The following is a 12,075-nucleotide window of genomic DNA, read 5'->3' on the forward strand; positions in this document are numbered from 1 at the left end:
TCATCCATGAGCTTCTCGAGTCCCAAGACCACGTGGAGGACACAGCTGTGTCCTCCAGAGAAGAGGACGTGAGGATGTCACGTGCTGGTCCAACGATGAGGGCAGAGCTAGCTCCCGACTCCCGACAACGGTGGTGACATTATTTACCAAAGCCCGACCCGGCCAGGACCAACCATTTCTACGCATGATGACGGTTCGGCAGAAAGGACTGAACCAAACCTGAGTGCCTTTCCCCACGGCCTCTGCTCAACTGGCTGAGGGAAACTGAAGGCGGCGAAGAGAAGCAACCACACGACAGCTGCGTGGACGACACTCACGATCATGACACTAGAACCCTCACTCGATGGGCACCTGCCCCCAGGTAAAGTGCTCGTGGTACCCTCTTGCTATAGCCCGTCTGAGCCACAAGGAGGATCACTCACCCTCACGGGAGCAGCGTGGGGTGGGGGCAACAAGCCCTGCCCTCCGAGGTGGCAGTAGGCACAGGCGGCCTCAGAACCTGAGAGTGTCCTTGACCTTCCCCGCGGGGGTCGCAGGGACTTGTGTGATCCAACGAGAGATACGGAAGGAGTCTGGGTGCCTCAATTCTTGGAGCAGACAAGCCACAAAAGAACATCACTTTGGGGCAAAAGGCAGGCGCGGGTTTACTCATCAAAAGGCTGCCAAAGGACTCGGTGGGGAGGGGGTGCTGGGATTCTCAAAGGCTCTGCTGTGCACAGTCAAAACACTCCTGAGCTGCAAACCCACGAGAGAGTTCTGTTTCGCGGTGTGGCTGGAGAGGGCAAAATATGGGTCCCAGCCCTCGCAGCTCGCTCAGCAGGCAGGAGGGCAGCCAGGAGCCTGGGAGGCCTGACAAGCGGGGGTATTCTTGGAACCAGGCACTTCCCAAACAGGACCGTGCTGGATGGCGGGAGGTGGCACCCAGGCCACTCCTCTCCTCTGAAGCCTGAAGCCACTGTCACAGGTGAGGCCGCCCGGCTCAGCCATCCTTCCAGTCCCAGCTGGAGCTCCTCGCCCAGTGGCACCCTGACAGCCTCGCCATGAGGACAACGTGCTGTCCCCCAGATGTGTCACAGGCGCCCGGGTTCCCTCAGCCGGTTCGTGCTCAAGCCTTGGCCTGGAAAGCCCTTTCCCGCCCTTCTCTGATGGGAAGAAAGATCCATGTATCTCCGTGGAGTATACAGGACGCGGCCGCCTCTGTGCAGTCTTCCCAGACTCCGCATGGGTGCTCAAGGCTCTGCTCGCTGACCCGCCTCAACAGAGGACTCCAGCATCCTACCTAGTTGTACAGGAGGCTGTCCTGCTGTCAAGGCCACAGGCTCTTACAGGCAAGGGTGACATTCACCAGACCTCGGCACTCGCTGCATGGGGGACGGATTTGTTCAAGGTCCATGTGATGACAAGTTCAGGGTCTTGGAGGTTCCCACACAGCCTACAGCAACGCACCTTCCAGGAACTGCCTCCCCCCCCCCCTCCCGGGACGTGCAGGTGTGTGCACACACACATGTACACAACACACAGCATACACACAAACGTACCCACAACCGTCTCTCAAGGGACTGGCCTAAGAAGTCCTAGGAGGCACAGCCACATGGACTCCGAGGCCCAGCTCAGAATTCACTGTGGATTACACTTCCCAAGCCTGTCTGTTCAGAAGTCCTAGGATGGCTTCTTTCAAGGGACAGGCGAAAATTCGGGGGGACGTGTGCGCAGACCCCAACCCACCCCTGTGCCGCTTTCCACATTTTGAAAGGCGCTCATTCCAACCACAGGCTTTCAGGATCACATGTTCCCATTCTGTTAAAGGCCTGAGTAAAATGTGTGCAATTCAAATTCTGGCTCTTCCGCCAGAGCGTGCGAAGTGTGCCAACAAAGGGTGAACACAATCCTTCGTTTGCAGCCAAGCTCCCAGTTCCTAATTCACATGCAAACGACGGGCTGGTCCCAATTAGCTCGAACTTGTTTTTGCTTTTCTTTGTCGCCTGCTGCCCACCTTCCTGCGACTCCTCGTTTGGGGTTATTTGTTCAGACTTCAGCTCCAGACACACCACCGTGATTTCCTCTGTAATAAACACTATCCAGTGAGTGGCAGGAAACAATGAGAGGCACCTGCACTCTATTAGAACGCCGCGATCCACCCACGAGCGCCGCGCGATGAATAAGTGAGAACTACCACCCGGCTAAAAATAGGAACAGCATTTTCCCATAAACATAGCACCACACAACTTCAGTTCCACCAAGGACAAAGCACCCCCGCTGTCCCAGGGTTTGAAATGGCAGAGGGATGCCACTTAGGGAGCCGAACGGTGGCTGCCTCTCTGTGGCCACTGACTTGGTTGTCCTGGGCGGGGTTGGGGGACAGTTCATCCCATGCCAGGAAACAGTGGCACATCCCTGGCGTCTTCGGGAAGAGCAGCGCTCACTGGGGACAGACCAGGAGGCAGGGGCAGCGGCTGGAGAGGGCTGACATACAGAGTCACAAATTACATTCAGGCTTCGCCCTGTGTAATCAGTATCCGTCCAGGGCCTGATCCGTGCACAACCAGTGCTTGGGGCTCGAAACGGACACCGGTGAACACGGTGGTCAAAGACCCTGACCTCTGGGCGTTGAACATCTAGCTGCTCCCCGCTTGATCGAGTTACCCGGTTTCACTGAGCCTTGGCTTCCCACCTGGAAAAGGGGCTCCAAACAGGTCCAAGCTCCAGCCGTGAGAACCTGCAAGGAGCTGGGAGCAGTCGTGGTGGTAATAAACGGCCACCCCACCACCAGCTTTTTTGATTTTCGTCACATCGCCTCCAAATTATGTACAGAGGAAGCCGGTCATGTTACAGAGGCGGGCTCATCAGACGTCACACCAACGAGTGGCCGAGATGAGCATCCCCAACGAGGAGACACACACTATTCATCCCGTGGCCAGACCCACTGAGAAGGAAATAACGTAATTTCCATAACACCCTTTTCGGCGGGGGAGGGGGCATGTTTCTTCTTTTTCTTTTAACGGCCACAACCTTGGGCATACGTTAAGTTCCCAGGCTAAAGGTCGCATCGGAGCTGTAGCTGCTGGTCTACACCACAACCACAGCAATGCGGGACCCGAGCCACATCTTTGACCTACACCGCAGCCCTCAGCTTAACCCACTGAGCAAGGCCAGGGATCGAATCCACATCCTCATGGATACTAGTCAGGTTCTTATCCCAAGGAGCCACAAAGGGAACTCGTGGAGGATTTGTAGTTGTGGCAATGTTTACAATAAAACCGGGCATTTTAACCGTTTCAAAGTGCACATGAAATTCATTCACAATGTCCGCGCATGGTGCCCACTATTCTCCAAGTTCTCACCCCAAGAGATGGGGTGTCCTCAGTCACTCAAGGCCAAACCTCCTACAGTCCTTTGTCTCTAATTCACTCCAAATCCAGTAAAAAAGCTACTCAAACCACAGACAGCCTCTGACCCCTTCACACCACTGCCGTGGCTACCTGTCTCCCAAGCCATCATCACCTGGTTCTGGGGTCTCCCCTTCAGCCCTCGCCACCCCCACCCCTCACCATCCACTCTCAGCACAGCAGCCAGTGGTCCTTCTGAGATGTAGCAAGTTCATGGCACGTCTGTGCTCGGCGCTGTGCAAGGAGAGTCCCATCTCTCTGAGCATGTGTCCTGGGGCCAAACGCTAATGCCCAGGGCCCCCCTCCCCCACTCGACTGGGTAATAGCTGCCACACTTGCTGCTATTCAAACACATCTTACCAGCCCAGACCTCAGGGCCTTTGCACCTGCTGTTGCCACCAAGTGGAAGGCTCTGCCATCAACCTGTCACCTCCTCAGGTCTCTGTGCAAACGTCACCTTCCTTGAACCTTGGCTATAAAAGGGCACACCTAACCTTCCTCCACCTTCCCACTTGGCTCATGTGCCCGCTGCACTTACTCTCATCTCCATCAGCCTTGGATGGGCGACCTTTCAGCACCAAACTCGCCCAGCACTGCTCTGCTCCTGATGGAGGATGGGTTCCCCCCACGGGTCGCCACATTAGGCATCTCCAGTAGAGGGCGCTGGAGGGACACTGGCGGCGTCCTCTCCCTTCTCTGGGACATGCCTCCAGTGGGCAGCTTCTCCTGCCTCTCCACCCCCCATGCCAGGGCAGGTTCCCAGCACCCCACCCCCACTGGCCCATTTCCAGGGACACCCATGGAGGCGATCTGGCACTGGCAGCCTTCCTTGGCACCACCGAAGTCCCACCTGCATGCTCCTCACTGAAAACGTCAGTGCCATCCAGGGCACCCTGGCCGGCCAACCCCGGACCTGGGGAAGGGCCCTCCTCCTGCTGTTGCTTCTCGGGGCATGGCTGCTCCCAGATCTGTATCCCTCAGTTCCCCACTGTGCTTAGAACCTCCTTCTATTCAACTTGCCTGGTCAAAGTCCCCGTGCAGTCTCTGTCTCCAGATTGAATCTTCAATGGTGCCGAATCAGCACGAGCGCAAGCCCGAGCCTCCAAGGCTTTGGGGGGCTGTTTCTACAACTTTGTGGAAGACTTTCTGTTTCCTCCTTTGTTCACTACTGTGGGTGTGACCTGTTGCTAAATCTTGGCAGGGAGATCGGGGGTAAGGAAGGAGGGAGGAGAGGAGGGAGGGCCGGAGGAGGGCAACTCTGAGCTCCCTGGCATTACAGGCTGGAGCATTGGGGATGTGGTAAGCTCCCGCCAGAGTCACCCATTTATCTCCTCGAAGCCCCTCCGTGATTCTGCGGCCCCCTCCCATCCTTGCACCAACCATCTGTGGTATTTAAAAATCTCACTACTAGGAGTTCCCATTGTGGCTCACCGGAAATGAATCCGACTACTATCCATGAGGATGCAGGTTTGATCTCTAGCCCCGCATAGTGGGTCCAGGATCTGGCACTGCTGTGAGCTTTGGTCGCAGACTCAGCTTGGATCCCGTGTTGCTGTGGCTGCGGTGTACACCAGCACCTACGCAATTGGTGTAGCTCCAATTCGACCCCTAGCCTGGGAACCTCCATATGCCACAGATGTGGTCCCCCTACCCCCCCCCAGCCAAAAAAAGTCTCATTACTAAACACCAGAGCCTAGAGCCAGGGCCTACCCTGTGGCCCTTAAAGAAAAAAATATTAGCAACGACTTAGGGAGAGGCAAAAGGAGGAAAGCAAGCATCTTTGGACCAAATCTGGAACGTGAGCTTCTCTTCGTAGAAACCATGTCACACTCCTGTACCGTCTGGGCTGCCACAGGGCCCCGCACACGGTGGTGGTGGTGGTGGCGGCAGCGGCGGTGGATCGTGGTCACCTTTCTCTCTGATTGGAGAGCCTATCTGGGTGGGCACCTAATTTCTGGTGTGAAGATTCACTTTCCCATCCAACAAGACGACCTACCAGGAGGCTGTGAAATGAGCATTTCATGAAAGCATAAAATGTGCCTGATAATTAAGATGCTCAGCAATTAGAGTAATGAACTATACTCCAGTCAACCGAGTTAACTCTGCAACCTCAGAAAATTATAAAGAAAAACTATTTGGAGATTAGAAAGCGCTAAAGGACTTTGTTTTTTCTCTTTTTGATTCATCTATCATTTTTCCATTTGCTTACAATTTCACTCTCCTTCAACCGTTTCTCTACCAGGGCCCAGTGGCTGCAGAATTATACTGACCATACCTGTCTGCTTACAAAAAACCCAGATGCAAAAAGCTACAAAATCCTTACGATTACCTAGCAAAACACGTAACGAGACTATACCACAGCTAATGAGAGGACACAAGGGTACTTAAGACCAACCCCCGATGTAAATGACAAGTGTCTACTTCAATTACTGTTTTCTTCTTACCTCAAACTCTAACCAGACTACAAGAAATTAGCACAGAAGAAACTCATGGCACTAGAACATAAAATAAAATGAAGCAAAACGGATGCCACTTTCTCCAAAGGAGGTACACACATGGCCAAAAAGCCCATGGAAAGATGCTCAACACCATGAGTTATTAAAGAAATGCAAATCAGGAGCTCCCGTCGTGGCACAGTGGAAACAAATCTGACTAGGGACCATGAGGTTGCGGGTTCGATCCCTGGCCTTGCTCAGCGGGTTAAGGATCTGGTGTTGCCGTGAGCTGTGGTGTAGGTCGCAGACGTGGCTCGGATCCTGCGTTGCTGTGGCTCTGGCGTAGGCTGGCAGCTACAGCTCTGATTCGACCCCTAGCCTGGGAACCTCCATATGCCGCGGGAGTGGCCCTAGAAAAGGCAAAAAGACCAAAAAAAGAAATGCAAATGAGAATCATGATGAGACATCACTTCACCTCACATCTACTAATAGGCTATTATCAACAACAACAACAGCAGCAGCAGCAGCAAATGTTAGGGAGGATGTGGACAATATGCTGCTGCTGGGAATGTAAAATGGTGCAGCCGCTGTGGAATCCAGTGTGGCAGTTTCTCAAAGGGTTAGAGCTACAAGCACCACATGACCCAGCACCTGACGCCCAGATATGTAAAAAGAAGAACGGAAGTCAGAGATTCTAAGAGGTATTCATTCACTAGTGTCAAGAGCAGCATTATTCAGTTAATAGCCAAAGGGGGAAGTGAGCCAAGCATCCACCAACGGTGAACGGATTAAAAAAATGTGGCATATGTACACAGGGGAATGCTATTCAGCCCTGAAAAGGAAAGCGATTTTGATATATGCTACCATATGGGTAGAACCTGAAAACCTGTTTAGTGACATAAAACACAGGAGGACAGATATGCCTGATTCCACTGACATGAGATACAGGAGTCTAATTCACGAAGCAGAAAGTAGAACAGAGGTACCCAGGGCTGCAAGGAGTGGAGGGGAGAGCGCTTATTGTTTAATGGGTACAGAATGTATATTGAGGATGAGAAAAACAGCTTTAGGTATGGTTAGTGGTTACACAAAATTGCAAATGCAGTTGATATCACTGATTTATATACTTAAAATGGTTAAAATGATAAATATTACACTACATACATTTTAGCACTATTAAAAACAAAATGGGTATCCCCCACACACAAGCACTAAAATCTATGCACTGTGTCATAAGCAATCTTGCCAGGCTCTTATTCTGGGCCCTTTAACTCCTACTTTACAATCAAGGCTAACAAACTCGATTAACTGGATTCCCTGACTCAGAGTCTGGAGACAGCTCCCTCATGAGGCCTCTGCACATTTTAATCAGGACAGCAAATACCTGAAAGGGATGACCAAGAGCAGCATGACTCAAGGTTCCCTGATGCAATGCTTTATGGAATAGCTTGCGAGCCTTTTTAGACCAGCTTGGAAAGAGCAGAGAGCAAGGCACACGGTCTGTCTCATCTCCTGCGCTTGGCACGTGGAGCTAGACCCAGACAGCACCCGTGCCATAAACTGTCAGGAGGCCACATGTGTGTTCACGCGACCTCTGGCCGCAGGTCTCACCCACAATGGACGGGCTTGGGGTGAGGGGTCCCGAAGAGGTGAAAGGTCTGAACATCACCAGCAAAAAAATCCCCACTGGTGACTGGCAAAGATAACTAGTGGGACCAGCAGGAGAGGCTGCGGCGGCTGGTCCAGGTGAGGCCCGGGCCCCACACGGCATCCCTCTGGCAGCAGGTGTGGGCGCAGCAGGAGCATCCAGGGGGCTGACAGGGCCTGGGTGTGGTCCAGGGCAGCACCACTCACGGTGTGGTCCTCAGGACTGGCTGCTCAGCATCACCCAGAAGTCTGTCAGAAATGCAAATTCATGGGCCTCTTCTAAGTCAGAACCTCCCGGGGCCAGAGCCCAGGAATCAATGTTTTAATAACTCCCCAGGTGTTACTCGTGCCTGGCAAGGTGTTCTTAGGGTTGCACTCTTACAGAAACCTGAGCTCGCAGAGCAAGAGTTTTCTGAATGCCTCTGAGAGGCTCTCTTCATTCAGTCCTCCCAGCCTAGTCTAGGCACCTAGGCTCCCACACCTTTGACCGCAGAGGGTTCCCCTCCCAGCCCACCCACTTGGAGCTCCTCGGGACACCTGTGCCCTAAGCTTTTCCAGGGAGACGTGCATCTCCCCGAATGGACTCCCCCCGGGATGAGGTCGTGGCTCCGTCATTCCTTCCCTACACCTTCACATCCTCAGAACCCCGGCAGTCCTTGGTGCTTATCACCCACTAGCAGCCAAGGCAGGTAAATTTCCTCCATGAAATCTCTTCCCCATTCCTTCCAGCTCCAGCATCCCCAGTCCGGGATGGCTTCTCCTACAGAGCTGCCCAATTGTGGCTCTGGTTTCTCTCTGTGTCAGTCCCTCCTTGGTCTGTCACTCTCCTCTGTCGTGAGCCAGGTCTTACCTAGAACCTCCAGTATTGCTAGCTCTTCATAAGCAGATGTCTATACCGGAGAGGCACAACTGAAATATTGGCGTTTGTGAAAGCGATTATTTTTTAAGAACTCTGCTGTCCCCGCAGTCAGCCCAGGACACAGCAATGGCAAGAGATCGGACCTCTGTGCAAAGGTTCGCCAAGTTCCCGCCATCATGCTGGCATCACCTCCCTGAATCCTCACGGGATTGGGAAGAGGTGCTAGTCTTGCACCCATCTTGCAGATGGGGAAACTGAGGCTCAAACGGCCTCAAACAGTTGGTCCAAGGTTATCACAGGTCATGTGGGGGAGCCAGGAATCAAAAGAGGCAGCATGGCTTTTGAACCCACGCAGTTATTCACCAGTTTACAGGGCAGTGCAATACAGGAAAGGGACGAGCGATGCAGGGAATGTCGGCACGAGAGGCGCAAAGAAGGGGACGCGATTTCTGGAGAAGTGGGTGACTGGTCTGAATGGAAGGAGCTCTGACCCTCCCAAGCCACTCCTGGAAGAGGCATCTCCCCAGAACAATAAGCGCCCCCCCCCGCCCCGAAATTCCTGCCACGTGGGGCTGGAGTAGCGGGCATCTAGGGTGAAGCTCTTGGAGGAGTGGGGGCTCACCAGGTTCAAATACGCCCACTGAAAGGCCGAGCTGGCTGGGGTGGGAGGCGCCCCCACCCCCCACGGAAACTACCCGCTGTGGCAGGAACGTGGAGCTATCTGATGACCCCCGGCCACATTGTGAAACAGGCATGGGCCGGAAGACTGAAAGCTACACGGCCCCCCCTAAACTGCTGGGAGCGGGAGAAACATGGTGACTTCTCAGCAGAGCTGACGGACAGATTTGCATCCCAGAGCAGCAGCTGATCCTACTCAGATGGCCACTTCTGGATCCCCCGGAGCACACAGTTCACGTGTCCTGTGCAGCTGGTGCCACTCCAAGCACGATCTGGGCAGAAGCCCAGACATATCCCGGCCCACAACGGACAGAAGGCGGAGGGAGGGAAGGGCCTTTCTGACTCAGCGGAGGGAAAGGCAAGGGACGGGAGTCTCGGGCACTGGGGACTGCACAATCCTGTACAAACTCACCCTGCTGCACAACCACGAGCAAGGAGAGAGACAGCGCCACTGTGCCAACAAACAGGATCTCAATATGTCTTATCTGCAAGTTAGGGAAGTGAGTCAAAATCAGAGGGGTTCAGAGAACAGCCCAAAGAACCGAGACAAAATGCATGAGTACCAAAGTAACAACTTTGTTGAATAAATACTGTATTAAGGTGCCTACTATGTGCAGGGCACTGGGCTAGGTGCTGGGCATACAGTGGTGACCAGGATAGGCTTGGCTTCAAAGGCAACAACTGAGCATTGAAAAACACCTGTCAGAGAAACAGGGATTTAGAAATTTGGAACATAGCCTTACCGTATTCTATGTGAAAAAGGGGAGTTGATGTCTGTGTCCGACTCAATGGCGGATGCCTCTTTGGATTATGAACCGCTTGTGCTCAGAAGCTGTCCCTGGGCCACTGCCTGGTGCCTAGCAGATATTGACTGAGTGCTGGCTAAGCTGAAAACACGTGAATAAATCCTACCATAAACATGTGGGAGTCAAAAAAGAAATCACACAGGTAATGTTTAAATGAGAAATAATACAATATACCAAAATGGGTAGGATGCAGCTAAAGAGGTACTTAGAGGGAAATGTGTAGCTCTGAAGTAACCATATGGATGAGGTTAAATGACCAATGATCTCCTGGTCCTTGACTGTGAGGCCTCCAGATGTGGGAATTGTTTTTGCAAAGTGACCTTCATATCCTCAGGGCGTAGAATGGTGCTCAACACAAAGTCAGGGCTTGGGGCAAAAATCCTTTATGAGAAATGTTGCCTCGTGCTTCCCGGATGTCACACTCAGTTGGGCTTCTGCATTTGGAGAACTATTGTTCACCTGGTCCACGCACATTCCCCTCCACACACACTGGAGAAAACCCTTCCAGGCCTTTTGTTTTTGCTGTTGTTTGTTGCCTACTCAGCTTTCGATAATAGCGGACATTTATTAAGCTGAGTGTCAGTCATTGTGTTGGATCCCTCACAGTATCATTTCATTTGATCTGTACAACAAGCAGGTACTACTATGATTCCTCTAAAACCATAACAGTACTTGCTTTTTGTGCAGATATAGAAACCGATACAGAAACTAACGCCCAGAGAGGTTAAGTAACTTGTCCCACATCACACAGCTGGGAAGTGGTGGAACCAGGACTTGAAACCAGACAACACGAATCCAGAGCTGCTCTTCTCAACCACAGTCAATGACTGCCTCCCACTCGGTTAGGAATAAGCACCAACAGATGGTTCTCCTGGTAAAGTGCCCTCCTCTGTGTTCTCTGAACAGCTGGTGACTACTGTTTTGATTACACAGCCACGCCCACAGGGTTGGTGGTCTGCTGCCCTGTGTTCTGAGTTTCTCATGACAGGGGCTGGGTTACTGTCACTGCAGCCTCCCCAGAGGCTCCAGGCACAGGCGTTGCTCAAGTGCTGTCTTCTCAACACACATGGCGGTGGGGGTAGAAGTGAACGGCTCTTCTGAAACTGCCATGCACACCAACCCGGAGACTCTGCGAAAATGCAGACTCTGACTCAGCAGGACACTGATGCTGGTGGTCCCCGGACCAGGCCTGGAATAGCAAGGGGCGGGGGTGAGGGGGTCGAGTCCAGGGACAGCGCTGCCCTTGGCTCCCAGCTGGAAAAGCCCCTGACTCTGTGATCCTGGGCAAATCAAGGCACTGCTTTTGGCCTCAGTGTCCTGACCTATAAAATGGGAACAACTGAACCGACGTGAGAGGGGGATTCAATCAGATAAATTAAGTTTAAGGCCCAATACAGATCTGACACCAGAGAGGAGTCCTATTTCTTCGATCAGAAATTCTCGACATTTATTTGTCAATTCGCCTTCCTTTTTTTTAAAAGAAGATTTTTATTTTTTCCATTACAGTTGATTTACAGTGTTTGGGCAATTTCCACTGTACAGCAAAGCAACCCAGTCAGACGTTTTATATATATATGAATATATACATATTCATCTTCCTTGTAGGGGTTTTCTGATCTTTTTTAGATTGTTGCCTCCTCTACCACTTACACACTCGCCTTTCTCTCTCTCTCTCTCACACGCACATGGACACATGCACCCAGATATAAAGTGGTGATGACCTCATTGCAAGTCAGTCCACCCTGGGCTGGCTTTATTGCACGAGTTCCCTCCTAACCTGCTGACAGTGATCTTCCTCCTCACACCAAGGGGTTAGGACCTAAACCCAACAAGGAATGGGGGATTTTCAAGATCACCTGCAGTGGCCCGCAAATGAGATTTCCAAAACCCACGGAGGTTTCCGAAACCCATGGGTGTTTCGTGTCAGACTAAACAGGCGTGACCCAGATGTCACAAGGAACCCAGGAGCATCAGCTGTTCCAAACAAAGCAATCTCATCTGGACCAGTGAGAGTCCTGAGGTCAAGAGCCGTGAGCCCAGCACAAATCGCACAGAAACTCCAGGGGAGCTGAATGAAGAGCGGGAGAAACAGACCAGCCCCAGATGGAATCAGTACACATTTCTCCCCAATGACAAGCGGCGTGAGTCCTTGCCTTGGGGTCAGGAGGGCATCAGACAAGTACACAAAACCACACACAAAAAATCTACATGCTGAAGAGTTCTCCTGAAAGCTCACTGCGTCTTTCAAACTTGTGGGGCAACGG

General features: G+C 52.4%; 1 protein-coding gene across 4 annotated transcripts in view; it reads right to left on the bottom strand.

The window, feature by feature from the left end:
- The window catches only part of WWOX (WW domain containing oxidoreductase), a 969,209-nt gene that overhangs the window by 390,131 nt on the left and 567,003 nt on the right, over positions 1–12,075 (bottom strand). Inside the window, exon 9 of one of the 4 annotated variants that reach the window (XM_084959515.1) lies at positions 5,579–11,000. The exons of the other annotated variants lie outside the window; for them this stretch is intronic. Within the exon in view, the coding sequence (XP_084815641.1) occupies positions 10,869–11,000 (132 nt within the window). The 3' untranslated portion in view covers positions 5,579–10,868. Of the gene's footprint in view, positions 1–5,578; positions 11,001–12,075 lie in introns of those variants that run through there. 4 annotated transcript variants of the gene reach the window in all.

The sequence above is a fragment of the Sus scrofa genome, chromosome 6, assembly GCF_054392235.1.
Source record: "Sus scrofa isolate SSC_HxYL_T2T_F1_AM1 chromosome 6, Sscrofa_HxYL_maternal_Yorkshire_Landrace_v2.0, whole genome shotgun sequence".
NCBI classification, from domain to species: Eukaryota; Metazoa; Chordata; class Mammalia; order Artiodactyla; family Suidae; genus Sus; species Sus scrofa.